The following is an 18,890-nucleotide window of genomic DNA, read 5'->3' as shown; positions in this document are numbered from 1 at the left end:
AGTCTGATGGAAATTCCCCATTTTCATAAATATTACACACCAGTTTGTATAATCTATCAATCGCTTGCTCACCTGCACTGCGCAGTAATTCTACAGGTATTCCGTCTATTCCAGGAGCCTTTCTGCCATTATTTTTAAGTTTCTTAATTATTATTAAGTTTTATTTATACGACACATCAGAAATATAGACCTTTTGTTAATCAGCAATTCACAAAAATACGAATAATACTGATCTAGTAATACGAGTAATAAAGGGACTTTTACTCTATCCTAATTTTTCATGTAAGATTGTTGAATTAATAATTGCATAAATATTTGATGTTAATAAAAACTAATATTTCAGCAGTTGTGTAATTATCCACTTTGTTAAAGAATTGGAGGATCGTATCTCACTTTCAAATGAAATAGGTTTAAATGAAGTGCAGCAAATTACCTAGTACAGAATATTGTAATATTTATCTATATATTTAATTTTATATCATCTTTATTAATTTCTAAATTTGTTATAATATCAGAAATAGAATGTTTGTTGTTCATTAAATGGTTTGCAATATTAGACAAATCTTAATTTATTATTTTTGTAATTTATGTAATGTTCAAGAAATCTAGTTTCAAAGGATCTATTTGTTTTTTCCTACTTAAATAGCATCACAATCAATACATTTAATTTTATAAATTCCGCATAAATTTATTTTATTATTATTTTTGTTTTTTAAATATCTTATTATGTGGTTATAGTTTTGCATACTGGTTTAAATATTTCTTTATTGTAAGCTTTAGTAATGTTTTCAATGATATTATTAGTGTTTTATAAATACTTATGTATTTTTTTACTCTAGTATACTTTTATATATTGTTTGTATGGTAGTTAGTAGTATACAGTATGCTGGTTTCGGCGCAGATCAAGGTCATGTGAATTTTGCCTGTGAAGAAAATGAGTGACGGGAGATTTTAGTGCTGGATATGTAGCGGTATCAGACTATACAGGGTCATTCACGGGAACCGGATGTTTTTAAAATAATCATAAAAAATTGAATATTTACTTTAAAAAAGTTTTATTGGCACTGAAACACTTGTTAAATCAAAGCATTTGTTACTTACTCATGAACGAAAAATTATGTCCGGCAAGTGATATCTATTTTGGGCAATATATTGTTGTAGCCTTTCACTGTAACTGGCCTCAATTCTTTGCAGAATGTCTACATCAGTCTCGGTGACGTGATGACGAATTGCGATCTTTAGGTCCTCCAATGTACGCGGTTTATTGCCGTACACACGCGATTTCAGAAACCCCCACAGAAAAAAATCACAACTACTCAAGTCGGGGGACCGAAGGGGCCAAGGAATGTCGCCGAATCTGGAAACGATCCGACCGGAAACAAGTTACGGAGAACAGCCATCGTTGCCCTCGCTGTAGCTCCATCCTGCTGGAATAGCACATTTTGAAAATCGATTCCCCTGTTTCGTAACTCCGGGATGAAAAACGTATTCAACATCGCAATGTAACGATCAGCTGTTACAGTTACGGCAGCGTCATTTTCTTTAAAAAAAATATGGTCCAATAACACCGACCTTTCCTATTGCACACCAGACTGTCAGTCACCTTTGGGCTATGAAGTGGTCTCTCGTGAAGCTGATGTGGGTTTCTTTCTGCCCAATATCGGCAATTCTGTTTGTTGACGAAGCCATTCAGATGAAAATGGGCTTCGTCACTCATTAACAATAACAAATTTTTATTTTCTTCAAAAACGGGGTAAGCATTTGTCGACAAAATTGTAATCGCTGCGTGAAATATTGCTCGTTTAACTGCTGCACGGCGGCTATCTTGTAAGGATGGAAATGCAGGTCTGTATGCAGAATTCGTCTTACCGTACTTGTGTTCATTTGAAGCGCTGCTGAATGCCTCTGAATAGAGCGGCGTGGGCTTCTGACAATGGCTTTCCTTACTCGTTCGATGTTCTCTGAAGTGCTAGCAGTTCGTCGGGGACCCGGCGGGTTTTTCTTCAATATTGAACCGCTTTTTCGAAGGTTGTTTACCCATCGCAATATTGTGTTACGAGAAGGGACACTTGCATTACGATGGATATTAAACTGACGGCGGAAATCTCGCTGAACAGCAGTTACGGATTCGTCATTTCTCACAAAACTGTCATACGCGTACAGGCGTTGGTCTAGCATCCACGGCTCCATCTCAACGACTAAAATGTAAATGCTATGAACAAAGGAAACTTCAGACACCAGCCACGTGCCCCTTCCACCACGAACGCCCGAGTACAACCCACTTCAAAAACATCCGGTTCCCGTGAATGACTCTGTACAATACCAAACAGATAGTCGCTGTTGTGATGTCACACGACCTTGAACTCTCCTACCGCCGAGATGCTATAAATTGCGACGTCATCAGAGTCTGTATAGTAGCTTGGTACTGGCTATCAGGAGCTATCTACTAGGATAGGGTATGATGGCGGGTGTCTGTTGAGTTGCGCAACATTAGACTGTTCGGCTGTGGTATCAGCTGTTAGCGGGTGTCGGCTCGGTAGCGGCCGGCAAGGTGTATCCTAGACTAATACAAAAGCAATACCGTTTACGCGGCGGAATCATTAGCAAGCAGTGGTAGGATGATGGGAGTTGGTCATTCATCATGGCATCCTTTAAGAGAGTGCAATTACCGAACGATATTGAATTAATCCTATCGAAACGGGCCAGGATAATCTCTGCGAATCAAATGTATTTAATTTCTGGGCTACAGCCGCCCAAAACTGTAACCTGGAATTATACCAGTACAAAAAACTTTCCGATGATAAAGCAACTATATCGAATTTCTGAACAATATCGACGGAGATATATAGTCTGCTTACAAAATCAATTAAAAAGACGGGTTTTATTACGTTCAGCTTCATTCTGGAATGTGAAGATTTTTTACAGAAGACGAATGTTATATGGAGTAAAGACGATATAGAAATCTCCAGTGGTGGTACTAGGGTAAGCGGTATAGTTGATATAGAAGAGACGATCGAAAAACCGTTTCGCAAACTTACCAATGCGGATAACAGTCGACATTTGGTTAGCGTTGATGGCTTCTTGCTCTGTATAACCATAAACTGTAAAAGGGTGCGGTTACCGGATGATAAGGATAAAGTAGGATCAGACCTCGATAACAGCCCTCTGGAATCAAAAACAAAACGTGATACGTTAGAATTGTGCGAACCGTCACTATTCAGTATAATCGAAAGCGAATTCTATGGCGACCTGGTTATGTACTATTACAGCAATAAAACGAATGGCGAAAATATATATACAGATTTCTACTCAATCTAAAACAAAGTGTTATAAATCTACTTACCGAGTTGCTTAACGAATGTTACAAAGCTAAAAAGGTGAGAGACCACTGTCAGCTTACCGGTAGATACAGAGCAGCGCTTTGCAACAGTTGTAACTTGAGAACCACACAGAGCTGCCTCCCTGTGTTCATCCACAACTTAACCGGTTATGATGCACACTTCATCAGGGAACTTGACTGTGATAGCGGCAGTAAGATCGATATGATTCCGAAATTTACGGAAAAGTGCATAACTTTCAGTAGAGGCGTTTCAACAACTTGTCGATAAATTACGTGGAAACTTACAGTTCATAGCGTCTAGTCTGGAAAAACTAGTCTCGAACTTACCGAAAGACGCATTTGCCCATACTTGATGGTACTTCCGTGATGAAGATATTCCGTTGCTCACGAGAAAAGGGGTATATTCCAATGAAGATACAGATTCCTGATCTGGATTTGATGAAACTGCATTGCCATCGAAAGAGTGCTTCTACAGTTGTCATACCGATTCACACATATCCGATGATGATTACAATCATGCAAAACCTGTATGGAATCACTTCAAACTGTCATACATTAGGACGACACTGAAATGCGACGTCCTGTTACTGGCTGACGTCTTAAAAAACTTCCATTTACTATGCTTAAGAACTTGTAGCCTGAAGGCGGCACATTCATGTCAGCCCTCAGGTTGGCATTTGACACTATGCTGTACAAGACACAAGTCTAGTTACAGCTGTTTACTGATTCTGATATGTACAACTTCATCAAATTAGGCATAAGAGGCGGAATAGCAACTTGTGTTAAGAAACACGCTTAACACAAAACCGTACCACAAAAACAGCTATATCGGAGCAAAACCGCATAAATACATCACATATGTTGACGCCAACAACCTCCATGGCTGGGGTATGAATTGATATCTCCCTTGATCAGGTTTCAAAGTGGGTATAAAATGTTATCAACAAACTAAATATAATTGACTGACTAATGTCACATCCCAATTAGGATAAGATCGGTTACATTCTGTGAGTCAGTATTACTATCAATCACATTTGCTTACCATACAGAATGAGTTACCGTTCCTGCCTATAAACGAAAAGCTGCTCGGTTCCATCTGCAAAAAGTTGCTGACTACATTGAAACAGAAGAAACACTACGTCTGCCATTACATCACTAAAACAAGCGATTAGAAACAACTTAACCATTACAAAAGTACACAGTGTATTGTTCCATTAGAGTGATTGGGTTAAATGCTGCATCGACCTCAACACTGAACTGAGGAAAACTGCTTCAAATGATTTCGAAAAGACTTTTAGAAACTGATAATCAACTCTGTATTCAGCAAGTTTGTGGAGAATGTTGTAACCGCTTCAACTCACACCGATGTTATCGCAGTTCAAGTCCATGTTACAGTTTAATAGCACCCCTTTCCTGCAATAAAGATTACTAACTCCTCAGGCATGTGCCTCTGACATCATTGCAGATCTAACACTAAAACCTCCCGTTGCTCATTTTCTTGACAGACAAAATTCATTCACATGACCTTGATGCGCGCTGAAAGTTGTATATTGTACATTACTGTAGTTTTGTTATTATGTTTTGTGATAGTTGTTTTTTTATAAACATTATTAATTAAAGTAGTATTATATCCACTTTCAACTGTGTGTTTTATGGTGTTTATTTCATTATTTAACTTTTCTTTGTTTTGTGTGTATTTGATTGTTCTATTAATCATATTTGTGTGTTAAATTTTTTGAGACAAAGAGTGATTTGGTTTTTTATGAATTGTTATATTATTAAATGTAGGTTTTTACATACTGATGTTTCAGTTTGGTGCCCTTTTTTATTTTGATATTGATATCCAAATAATTCTATTATTATTTATTTAAAATTGAATTTTAAATTTTCATTATAAGAATTTAATTTCTTTAAAATTATTAGATGTTCATTGTTTTTTACCAGATTATATGAGGGCTGCCGAGAATGTAACTTACATTTTGAAATAAAAAAATAAATTTTATTATATACATTTGAAAGGCACAATCTTTGAAACGGACAAACTATTTTTCTACATAGTCACCATTTAAATTGAGGCACTTATCACAATGATGCACAAGCTTTTCAATTCTTTATCTTTAGAAATTTTTGCTGCCTTAGATTTTCGGCACCCATCTGCACAAAACTTGTGATAACCAAGCTTCCCTGATACAATTTCATGCAGTGAACTTTGTGAAATTTGGGGGTGGAAATGAAGTGAGTTCTGTAATTGTAATGCGGTGATTTTCACGAATTCTATCGTTGATTTTCATCGTCAGTTCATCACAGTCTACTACGCTCCTCATCATGAACATTGGTGCGGCCATTTTTAAACTACTGCCTCACTCTACCTTCATTCATTATTCCATCTCCGTACACCTCACAAAGATGCCGAGGAATTTCAATTGGGCTGAGGATTTTTGCCAGTAAAAACCTAATCACTGAACACATCTCACAACTCAGGGATTTTCTATTGAAGTGCACATTTCAATAATTTACAATGAACAAAGTAGAAAAATCACAGTCCATGTGCTATGATAGCTTTATGAGTACTGAGTATAAAAACATTTTGATGCCAAGATGGCGGCTCTATCCCCTCCCATATCCATGCTAGGCACAAATGTAAGTTACTTTCTAGACCGCCCTCATATATATTTAGAATATCATCAATACACCATGTCCATATTAAAACTTCATTCGTATGAATAATAAATAACATGTTACTGATTTACTCTCAAAATCCTATAAATATATTTCTGATGTTATAGTTGGTAGTGGAAATCCTGTAGGTAAGGTATTTTTTTTTTTTTGTATAATATTTATTAAATTCAATTTTAAATAGTTTTGTTGACATATATATCTTCTAATAGTGATGATATCTTTAATAAATTTTGGATCTTCTAGGTTACTCTTTAATTTATTTTTTATTATTTTTATGGTGTAGTGTATTATAGGTATGGAAGGATACATGTTAGTTGTATCATAATTAACCATTCTAGTATCTTTATATTATATGACATAACCAACATGTATCCTAGCATACCTATAGATTATGCCATAAAAATAATAAAAAAGATAAATTAAAGAGTAACCAAGAAGATCCAAAATTTATAGAGGTAGCTTAACAGTTTTGATGTATCAAAAATCACTTGTACAATTTCATTAAATCTTGTTTATTATTTGAATGTGTGATTATTTTGTCTGTCTATGTTCAAACTCTGTTTTCATTTTCTTTCTTCAGATTATATATAATCATTAGCAAATAAACCCTTTGTTAGCAGGTCTGTTAACAGATATGCTTCATTATTCATCATTAGTTCCACAGTCTCTAAATAACCTTTTAGTTAATTATTATCGAACCCGATATTAAAACTTATTGGATTTTTTTTTGTTGAAATTTCAGTATGAATGTCATAAGTGAACTCCTTGATATTGATGAACCCTTTGAACGAGTTACAATATCTGGTGGTCAGACCCAAGGGTTTGTCGATGTTCCTAATGACTCATCTCCAGTACAGTTTGGGGTACGGAAGAAAGATTGTAGCGGGGCTGAGTATGCTCATTTATTTCGACAAAGAGAAGAGGAAGAAGAGCAGAGAAAATTGGTAATAAATGTAAAACTAGTCTAGTTGATGAGGGGTTAGTCAGTATTATCTGATGTAATAGTTATTTTATTTATCTGGTTTTTTTTAACTTCATATTTAAAATTTATTCTCATTAGGAGAAAATCTTGTTCGTTAACCATCATTTCTGAATTATCAAATAAATGGTTAGTCTAGTGTAATAGAAAATTGATATCATTGTACTGAATTGTTAATAATTAAATATGGTATAAAAGTAAACATTTATATTTTGAAGAAGACTGATTTGTAATGCTGTTAGAAACATGCAGCAGATATTAGACAAAAATAACATAGATTAAAAAATAAGATTTAGATAAAAAAGATTTATGATTTAGAAAATAAAATTTAGGTAGAAGTAAGTTAGACAAATCTTAGTATTTATGTTTTAGGTAGATCTCACAAGAAAGCTACCTCTTGTAATAGGTACCATGATTCTACTTCTGGAAAATTTCCACTTCCAAATTGTTCTTTAAAAATAACTTTTCCCAAAATCTCAATTGAGTTCGTTTCCAGCCATGGATGTTAATCAGACCAAGGGGATTGAAGGGGGAGGGGTCGGCTTTTAAAAAAAAAAACAAAATATCACAACTTTTTTATTTAATAAAATATCAAAGTAATTTTAAATTTCCTACTATTCTTTGGATAAGGACCTAAAACTTACATAAGTAAAGATTTTTGATATCACCGACCATTGGCCCAGGGGGTAGAAAAAAATGGGGTTTTGAAGACAAAAAAAAATCATACCTCCCTTGATAGGCAAAGTATCGAATCTGTTTAAAGTGGTTGTCCTCTAAACATTACTTAAAACTTTTGTCTGAAACAATTTTTGATATGATCAACCCCTATGGCAAGGGATGACAAAAATGTTGCTGGAATTATAATAAGTTGGGGCTTGTCATATGCTAAACATGTGAAATTTTTTTTACATGCAACCATTGTTGTATTGAGTAAATTTGAAGTTTTTCTTAACTTTTAAGTTGAAAATCTTTTATATCCCCTACTTTGCATCGGTGAAATCTACCTTCGCCTTCCGGTGTGCTGAAAGGGATTTTTTTGTTTTAGTTATTGCGTGGCTAAAATTCTAATGTAAATGTTACAGAAAAATGCATAATAATAATGTTTGTATGTTTGAGTGAATTAGCTTTTAAAAATTTATTTTTGTTGTACTTCATTAAAAGTATTAATGCCTTATTAATGTATTTACATTGTTTTATTTTTATAGATAATTATTATCTGTAAAAATTACCTAGAGATTTTCATTTCATGTATATTTATTTAAATTGTCTTATCTTGTTATTAGGTAAACAAGTTGAAGTTCTTCAGTATCAGTGGCGGTTTGGAGCTAAAATTAGGTAGGGGGGTGCTGCTCCAGAAAGTTTTTTCCTGGTCCCTTTCAAGGTCGTGGTTAAAGTTTTCTATAAAAATAAAAGAACTGGAAAAAAATTAATGTATTAGAATAGCTGGAAGCAGGATGATAATCTCATTCTGCCTTTATCACATTCAAGTATATGACACACAGTTTTTAAGTACAATGTGCTTAAAAACCATATTTGGTTTAACTGAATAAAATGTCAATACAGATAATATTTTTTATTATTATTAGATAATAACGTAATAAAATGTTGGCTTAAAAACACTATAGTCTAATATTGCTTAATTTAAATTTCTATGTACATCAAATACATAATTAGTTTTTACTAATTACCTTCTCTTTCCAGCATGCTTTTGAACAAATTTAGCAATCAAAGAGTCCTTGCTTTCTGCCGTCTTCTGATCACTACTGAAAAAACAACTAAACCACTTTCATATTCCTTCCACCAACTAAATTAGAAAAGGGAACCATAAAAAAAAAAGGTTTCATACACACGGGAAGTAGCAAAATTACCTTCCACCAACACACCAAGGTTGGCACTGTGGGAGCAACAGTGCTCTCTCTCCCTCGCAGCCTTGTGTGCAGCTTCCTATGTGTGCATGCACACAACAGCCAAACACCACACCGCTTGAACTGTGAAGCACATAGTTTCATATAAAGGTTTTTGTATTTTTTTCATAAACTGGGAGATGGCTACTGACATTAAGTTTATTATATATTGTACAAGTATAAAGAAAGAATTAAAGAAAAAAGGACTCATTACATTAAATTTTATCGATTATATAAAGTGGAAATTGGGGGTGCTGCAGTTTCACAGTGCCTATGTGCGAGCCACCACTGTTCAGCATGTTTATAAGAGCTACAGCTCTTATAGTTTATGGAGATGTGTATTAGTAGTTTGTGGAAAATGGGAGATTATGTAATTGTTAAGTTAAATCTCTACATCAAGTATACATAGCAGAGCTGTGATTTTGTCATTAGTAAAATAAATGGTAGTATCTGCCACCATGAAAATTAGTTATGGAATGTTGCAATGTACAAATACAATTGTGGCCCAGAGTTCGATAGAAGGGTTGTAGTCACATTAATTGGAGATATGAGGACATCCCCATGTTTAAAGTAGGTGCCAAATTTTTTCCTTGTAATTAAGTAGTACTATTCAAATAAATACTATTTTTGGTAGCTTTAAGTCAGCAGGATTTGATATGTCATTTTGGATGGAGTGGAGTGTCTTGTTGAGCAATCCAACCTGGCTTGCTGTGATTTATCATAGATGATAAAATTGAGTTCTTCAAGAGTAACAGTGGACTCTTATTTATTGTTCTCAATTTGTTAGTTAATGTTAAAGATATTATTAATTACCACTGAAGATCTCAGCAAAGCTAAGTTCTTTTTTGACATATTGTGTAGCAGTATTATAATTGTTACAGTATTTCAAGAGTATAACTTAACAATCTTTATGGTTATCATTTAATTATTATTTAGAACTAACTTACTGCCTAGATGGAATGAACTGCAAAACATCACCAACTGTGTTTTACCAAGAGGTATTTCAAAATTTTATCAGAGCGTATTATTTATTATTGTTCCCTTTGTCTGAAACTCTTGCTTGGTCATCAGCAAACATTAATAGTACATCACTACTCATTCTATTACAATTGCGTTCCATAAGTAATTTATAAAATTCTTGACTGTCACTATATGTATATAAACAATAATAAAACAGTTCTTTTTGGATTAATCTAACAGTTAATCTAACAGTTCTTTTTGGATTTATTTTTATACCTTGTGAAAGTATTTATCTTAGTGTTCATTCTGCAAGGTATTGTTAACTTATTTTTTAGTATTCTATCAGCGTTTTAGAAACTTTGTAGTGTTATAGTTCCCAGAGTTCTTGTTTTCTGCATCGAACAGGGAGAAAGTAAATAGAATAAGTAATCTCTTAAGGGAAAAATACTTTTTATTACCAATTTGTTATATATAATTTTTAATTACTTTTTTTTATAATAGAAAGAACAAGAAGAACTCTGTATGGATCCTATGCACATTGTTGATGATCTCACATCCATGGGGACTATACCAAATGTGGGTGAATTAGATCGTGAAGAACTAACACAAGTTTATGAAAGTTATGATTTTGATAGTAAAAAGATAAGTGATGCTACAAAACTTGGAGTTTATTGTCACAAAGAAGCGGTAATAGTTTTTTTATTAATTTTTTTACTTTTTCATTGTACATGTTACAGTTAATTTCCATAAATTCAACAGTTTTGAATAAACTGTCATTGAATATAGAGTTTTGGACATCTTAGCTACTCTTAATGCTAAGATGCAAGATAATATGCTTCAAGTGTACTTTTATCAGTATGGCTAGATTTACTAATAGAAGCTTGTTGAGTTCTCATAGCATGTAATTTTCTTTCAAAAAATTCCAAGGATTTGCTTTTATGATTCGATTGTTTAGTTTCCAAATGTTAAATTAATCTTGATGGCTTCATGCTTTCATCAGAGAAGGCATGAAAGCAAAGAATGGACTGTGGCTTTCCATCCAATTTGTAAAACCATAATTTAAATAACTATCATTGTTCAATCTTTTCTTTTTACCAATTGATTTACTGGATGTAGATGGCTGACTTTCTCTTTTCACAAATTTATCCATTTTGCATAATAATCTAATTGAAAAAAAGAAACAACTTTTGAAGCATTTGACTGCACACTAAAAAACCAAAACCTTAATTATTATTATTATTTTCAATGAAACTATGCTTTTAAAAACTTAAATAAAGGCACCAGACACAAGCTTCACATTTTAAACTAAACTACTGTTCTGCAATCCCTTAAGCCTCTTTTATACTGCTGAGAGCCTGACGTGTTTAAACGTATCATATGCATATTCAAACATAATGCTCGCTGGAAATATTATGCATGCAGATCAAATTACAAAGAGCATATAATGTTCTTGATGTGTATCAAGTTGGAATCTGTAAATTGCTCATGTTCATACACTTCATCATACAAGCATGTTCATACTTGTCGCTATCAACCCAGCTAAGTGGTTTTAACTAGGCTTTATTGGGTTGGGTTGAGAGGTTGTGAAATATTCATTATATATATTTTTTTACGTTTTGGAGATCATGGAGCTAAAAAGGTTGAGAATAACAGTTCTAGTGTATACCTAAGGGAAATGACAAAACTGTTGTCAAAGGTGAGTAATTTGAATTAACAAAATTACTATTCAATAAAAACTTCATGTATTACGGAAAAAGTTAATGTTCTGTGTTAACTTCTTTTGTTAAAGTGAAATACCTGAAGATGATCTGTTGTTGATGTAGAATTTTTTCTAGTTGTAATTTTCCATATTAACAAAAAATTGCCATAAATTAAAAAAAAAATTATTGCAATAATTGATTTCAGAAGTTCTTATTCTTGAGAATTCAGTGAGTCTACAAGTCCATCTTAAAAATTGGGATTAATTAGGGAGAGGGCTGAAAATGGAATTTTTTTACAAAAATTTTTATTATATGGAAGAAGTAGACTGATTTTTACAGACTTTTTGAAAAAAGTACTGTGATATTAGTTGTGGTCACATAGTGGGAGTGAAAATTGATTTTTTTAAAGTTTTCAGTTTTGAGGGGTATGAAAGTACCATTTGCTTAAATTGATGTTTCCTTATATTTATATATAGGCCTATGTAACAAATTTTTTCAAGTACAAGGTGTGGCTATTAAATAATGAGACTAATGGTGTAAAATATTTTATTTTAAATTTATACATTTTTAATTATTATCCCCTTCAATATACTATACTCCTCTATTCCTACAATGCTCCATCTGAATTTTCCATTGTTTGAAACAGTGCTGGAAGTCTTCTGTAAGCTAATTCTTGATGTGTTCTGTATTTTCTTTCACAGCTTCAACGGTCTGAAATCTTGTTCCTTTTAATGTAGATTTGGCCTTGGGGAACAGATAAAAGTCACATGGTGCCAACTCAGGTGATTAAGGTGGATGGTCTAACACTGGGATGTTATACTTGGCTAGAAACATCTTGACAGACAATGGAGTGTGAGTCTGTGCGTTGTCCTGATGAAGAACCCATGACTTGTTCTTCCACAATTTGGGTTGTTTTATCTATTTTTTTTTTGTCAATTCCTACAGTTTCAGCAATCGCACGAATAGTCAACCGACGGTCAGGTCGGATCAGATTACCAATCTTTTCAATATTTTTATCTGTGTTTGTCATGGATGGGGAACCCATGTAAACATCATCTTCAACGTCTTCTCAGCCATCTTGGAAATGCTTAAACCACTCAAAAATCCACGCATGTGATAAACATTCATTGCCATATACTTTTTTTTTTATAAAAGATAAGTTTCAGTAGTGGTTTTTCCAAGTTTCATATGAAATTTCACGACAGTTCTTTGCTCTCATAAAACACTTATTTTTTCAGCAAAACAAAAAAAAAGTTATCCAAATGAAGGCCATGGCCAGACTAATATGTCTACAGAAACTGGGGTGGCAACTATCGAAAGCCTTCACGCTATACGGGCTGTCAGTCGTACGAATTTGGCGCATGCGCAGTTCTTCTGTAGCAACATTAGTCTTGTTATTTAGTAGCCACACCTTGTATATAAAATATTCAATATGAAGTATAAATTATTTATACTTAACATAAATTAAAACCTTTATGTTTTGTATAAAAATATGATAAGTTTTAGACAATAGTAAAAAATGTTCTCAGTTTACATTAATTTACTTCAGAAAATACAAACAAAAAGAATAAAAGGAACATAACAAGCTTCAATTTTAACATTTCTGAACAAACTATTTAAGTTAAATCAACAAATGTAGAAAAAGGAGTAATTGTAATTAAAATGAATAAATTGAAATGTAAATAATAAAAAAATACCATATTGATAGAATCATTTATCTTTGTATTCTACTTAAAAATATATCTAAAAAAAAAAGTTAAAATTTCCTGTATTTTGCTGTTTAAAAAAGTACATTTTAAGTTGTTAAAATGGGTGTATCATACATTCTAAGTGATATAATTGGTACAACACTTCCCTTTTTACCAGTAAAATTATTAATCTGGAAAATTAGTATAAAATGTTTAATGCGTAGTACGTTGAATGAAGACTTACAGTTTATTACAGATTTTATATAAAACCTTTTCTACTAAAAAAGTTTCTTTTGTTCTTTAGTTATATTTAATTTGTGTTGATTTGTTTGATTGTCTACTATAAACTGCAAGAACAGTTTTGTGCATTGTTTTGGTTGCATTCATTTTTAATGCTTCATAAAGTAGTGTTATTAAATACTACAATTATTTTAGTATTTTGGATTAGAACTCTTATCAATTTTGGTTAAAAACAAGTAAATTGAATTAGCCAAAAATAAAAAGGAAAAGTAGATTGAAAAGTAACCTAAAGTAGTAGTAAAATTGAAAAGTAGATTGAAGAAGTTTTGTATTTTGTGACTTACTTTTCATATAATTTAGATTTTGAAGAAATGAAAAAGCAAATGTAAAAGAAGACCTTGAAAAAAGTTAAAATTTCCAAAATATTAAAAGAGTTATACAGTATAAATTTTTGGCATTTAGATATGACAAAACCAAACTAAAAGTAATCAAACATTTTTTATTTTTAAAAGTAGTTCTTTAATTGCAACTACTATTGGTTTTTTAGATTTTAAATATGGTACGCACTTATCGTGTGTGTGTGATCAAGGGTAATACAGGATGTGGAAAAACTACACAGATACCGCAGATGATTCTTGATTCTCATGTTGCTGAAAAAAAACATTGCAATATTGTTGTTACTCAGCCTAGACGTATTGCAGCCATTTCTGTTGCTAAGAGAGTCAGTGAAGAACGTAATTGGCCCATTGGAAGTATTGTTGGACATCAGGTAAATAAATTTACTTCATATATTTTTAAGAAAAAATTAGCAACTCTTACATTTTTGATTAATAGGTTGATTACATATTTATAAAACGTAATAGCTTCTTAAATATGTGTAGAGATAAGGGACTTCTCAGTCCCTTATCTCTAGACAAATATCTTTATATCTTATCTCTATACAGATGTATGGGAACTTAGCACATATTTTGAACATTTATTAGAAAATATTCATCCATTAGATCTGAGGTGTGCACCATCATCCTGATGGCACAGAGCTGTGAGTCACTACATCCTTGTCATATTGCTGAGCATTTCTGGAATTACGGTTTGAAAGGCTTCTCCCACACTGTTAGGCTGAGATAAATAGTGCTAGATTATTTACCACAATGAGTTGGTTGTGGTAAAACCTATAAATTATTCATTTAGGAAATTGTGTACTCGAAGAGCAGAATGAGTTGAAGCTCCATCTTGCTGAATCCAGACATATTTTATGTCTGGAAATAAGAGATTGTACCCTTCTCTTGAAGTTGAGGTATTAACCATCTTTTCAACCTTTGCAAACAAGGATCACTGTTCACATACTCTTCAAGAAAATATTGTCCAATGTCATCCAATATAGTATCACAATGTCATTCTGGTCCATTTTGTGACATGTGGGTAGTCCTTTACGACCCCTCACACAAATTGAGGATTCTCCTTAATCCAGAAAACCACATTCCGGGTTATTCTTCCAGTGTTTCTTGTGTATCTGTTCACAAAAATAAATATTTAATTCATGTCTATTTGAAAATTATCTCTAAACCTGAGAGAGAGAGTAGTTACATCTGTCTTTAAGTGTGGAACTGCAAGGTATAAAATGAAAACTTGAAATGACTTGTTAATTGCAACATGTTAACATGTTAGAAAAAAAATTTTTTTAAAGTATTATATTAATTATAATAAAATGAAGTATATATCTTATGTGATTTTGTCATTGTAATGTTTTGAGTAGCAGTGTTTAATGTTTAATGTTAATGTTTTGTTTAGCAATGGGAAATACAATGAAAGTCTGCTGTAGATTGATAATGGTAAAAAAAATGTCTACTACTACAAACCTTTTGTGTGCGTTTTTGTCTAACCATTCAATATTGATTAATGTAAATTCAATTAACTTTACTTTATACAAATTTTAACATGCAAAATATGGTTTACATTGCCAGTACTTTTTCAGCAGCTTCATTCAATGTAAAGTTTTTTTTTCATTAACAATTTCGGTTGCAGTGTTTCCATAATCATTGCAATCCCAGTTCTTTTGATTTATAGGTAGAAATTTTATTGATAATTTCTCTCTCTTGTTTTACACCAGAAGTTTGGAAGGGTAAGGTAGTTTTATCAGTCAGAAACAAATTTTTTTTTTATTATAAATTTTTCAATTTGAAAAATTTCTATTGCATCCATACTTTTTCATTTCATAAATAAGTACTCAAAAACTTATTGTGTTTTTTAGACCCCTGGGCTTTGGTAACTCCAGTTAGAAGAAGCTTTTGCTTGTCAGTATCCATTATATTGAGCTAAATTAAAATATAAGCTTTATTCTTATGTTTACTTCTTTAAAATCTGTTATATTAAAATTTTAATATTTTGTTGGGAGATAAATTATAAAAAAAAGCAGTTTTCATCTACATTGTAATAGCATCCAGTGTTCAGATAGTTTTATCTGACAATCTGAACAACTGTTTGGTCAGTGGATAATGTTTAACCACTAATTTCATTTATACAATAATATTTTTGTTTTTTAAAGTGGTCAGTTAGTTATTCATTAGTACAAAAGATTATCTGTCAGTTTCATTGGTATGTTTTTTACAGTATTTGATCTTAATTGGTAAACCAGCTGAACATTGGATTTTAAAACAAGTCAAGGGGTCCTAATCGAGATCTTTTTTTCCATATTTAATTTCTTTAGTTTTTTTATATGTAGATACTTTTCATTGTTAATTTCTTCTGATTGTATATTAGTTTTACATTGTAATGCATGCGTTACGTTCTACTTTGTTTGACATAAAATCTTGTAATAATGAAAATTCATTGCTGTGAAAATTTATTGAACCATTGTCAGCATTCATTATAATAGTATTTCTATGTATTCCTGGTTTTTATGGTTTAATTAGAAAAAATTCTTTAATTACTATATTTATTATAAATTTTTAGCTGTAATTAATTTTTATTTAAATTGACATTTGTCATTGTTTAAATGTGTTGTCTACATTGATATTATTTTACATTAGTGTACATATTTTTCTTTCTTTCAAAAAGCATAGTTTAAATTTTTTTAAATTAAAAATTATTTTAATTTAGTGTGTCAAAGCACAGGCATCAATTTTACATTCACCACTGTGACTCACTGTATATGAAAAATACACAGTACAAAATCAACATAACCTCAAATTGAGGTTACCAATCTTAATTATATTTTCACATGCACAACTTCAGTTATGCTATTACAGCATATTTTATTTTGTATCTGATTCATAATATTAATATATTTGTAGGTTGGGCTGGAGAAAAAAGTAAGTGCTGATACAAGATTGACATATTGTACAACTGGTGTTCTTTTACAAAAGTTAATCAGTACAAAAAATTTGAATGATTACACTCATGTGATATTAGATGAAGTTCATGAACGTGATCAAGATATGGATTTCCTTATGTTAATTGTACGAAAATTTCAGCGGACTGTTTCTCCTCAAGTTAAGGTACAAGATTTTTTTTTCAATTAAAATTGATTAAAGCTTCTTCTCTGTTACAGAAATTTATAAAGTGAGGTAGGCAAATCAATTATATTTTATGTACTACAAAAGGAGTATTGAATAATATTCTACCAGATTGCTCCTCATGAGTTAAGATGAAATTCTGGATTCAGAAATGATTAATAAATAATTTCAAACTATTTTTTGCTTATGTATGTTTCTCCTTAGTTTGGTGGAAAAAGCTACACTAAAGGGTTTACTTTACTTACTCACTTCTAATGCAGTATCATTACTATTACTGTATTATGGAAGTTTCTGTTATTGTCATTTTGATTTCAGTGGTACTTGACCAGACACAAAGTTATTAATATGTAATTCACTCAGTACAAAGAACAATTCACTGCTTCTGTACGGATACATTTTCTTTTCATGTAGAAATTATTCGTGTTGTTAGGTACTTAATTATAAATTTTGTACAGTAGTCACCAAAATACATAAACATGTATATATGAAACCAAGTAAAACAAAATTACTTAAAATATTTGACATTGACATAATTTAATACTACAGAGAAAATTAACTTTAAATTCTTGAATGGAATTCATGAACTTGGTATTATTTTGTTATTGGATAGATTCTTCTGAATCCAGCTTCTGTTTTTAACAGTTCGCTGTACAAGCAACTTGCAACTGCAAAGCTGAAAGCTGTTAATGTACCACATAATATTCCGATAGAAATAGTTGACTTATTATAGTCAATATGTAAAGTTTACAAAAAAAATTGTTAAAGCAGAAGATTTTGTGTACTTTCAGACTTCATGAAAATACTTGAAATTTCTAAGAAGGTAAACTGATCTGCTTAAAAGATGGATTGGTTGGTTTACCTTAGACTCACCACTATTTACGAAATTGATAACCTAAGTTATGTTTTTTATATCTTGGGAAAAAATTTATACATTTTTTAAAAATAAGTTTCAATCAGAAAGTAAGTGTGTTTTTTTATTATTATGTCAGTTATGGTAAAAAAGCTCTTACGAACTGATTGGATTTTAGGGTTTCTTAATAAAAAATTCACTTTCAAGTATCCAGTCAGTGTGCATAAAATAAATTAATTTTAAGGTATTCATTTTATTAATATTGTATATTACTTATGGAATTATTCAGAGGTTTTTTATAAAAAAGGATTTTCTGTAATGAATATTAAAGTTAAAATATTAAGTTAAAATGAATGTCTTGTTTTTAATGTAAAAAATATAATACTTTTTATGTTTACTTTACCTTACTCTTACTTCGTAATTTGAAAAAATTCTTGTACAGTTCTACGCAAGAAGACCTGACTTTTTGTTATTTTGTTTTGTATCATATTTTTTGTATAAGTTTTTGATCAAGAGATATACATAATTAAATGATAAGAAACCAAAAGAGGTATAATTTTTTTAATTTAATATTAAAGTTTATATTTTGCTTATAAGAAAATTAAATTATTAATAATTGTAATTTGATGAAATAATTAAAAATAACAAGTAGACCCTAAGCACAAGCATCAAGTTTATGTTCACCACTGTGACTCACTGCATATGAAAAATACACCAGTACAAAATCAGCATAACACCAAATTGAGGTTTCCAATCTTCATCAAATTTTCCCATGCCCAACTTAAGATATACTATTACAGCATATTTAAATTTCATGATTGATCTAGTAATTTTGGAGATTTTCAAACCACAGATTTTATTTTACTTCAAAACGTAAAGAAAATTCAAGTTGACCCCTCAATCCCACTGTGCAACCAAAAGTCATACTGTACTTTTCTGTGAAAAGTCTGTAAAAAATAATTAGCCATTAGAAATAATAATTATGATGATGACAGTAACAGACAATGATAGTATAATGAGAATATTCATTTCTCTTCT

At 31.5% G+C, this 18,890-nt stretch overlaps 1 protein-coding gene across 2 annotated transcripts in view; it reads left to right on the top strand.

Annotated features, from left to right (window-relative positions):
* Positions 1-18,890, top strand: part of spn-E (tudor domain containing 9 protein spindle E) — a 119,260-nt gene that overhangs the window by 8,983 nt on the left and 91,387 nt on the right. For both annotated transcript variants that reach the window (XM_075365926.1, XM_075365925.1), the window contains exons 2-5: positions 6,762-6,963; positions 10,364-10,549; positions 14,038-14,259; positions 16,781-16,984. In XM_075365926.1, coding sequence (XP_075222041.1) covers positions 6,763-6,963; positions 10,364-10,549; positions 14,038-14,259; positions 16,781-16,984 — 813 coding nt within the window. In that variant the 5' untranslated portion in view covers position 6,762. The remainder of the gene's footprint in view (positions 1-6,761; positions 6,964-10,363; positions 10,550-14,037; positions 14,260-16,780; positions 16,985-18,890) is intronic.

This window comes from Lycorma delicatula, chromosome 5 (genome assembly GCF_047948215.1).
Source record: "Lycorma delicatula isolate Av1 chromosome 5, ASM4794821v1, whole genome shotgun sequence".
Taxonomy (NCBI): Eukaryota; Metazoa; Arthropoda; class Insecta; order Hemiptera; family Fulgoridae; genus Lycorma; species Lycorma delicatula.
The sequence above is the reverse complement of the archived record's forward strand: the minus strand, read 5'-3'. Positions and strand labels throughout refer to the sequence as shown.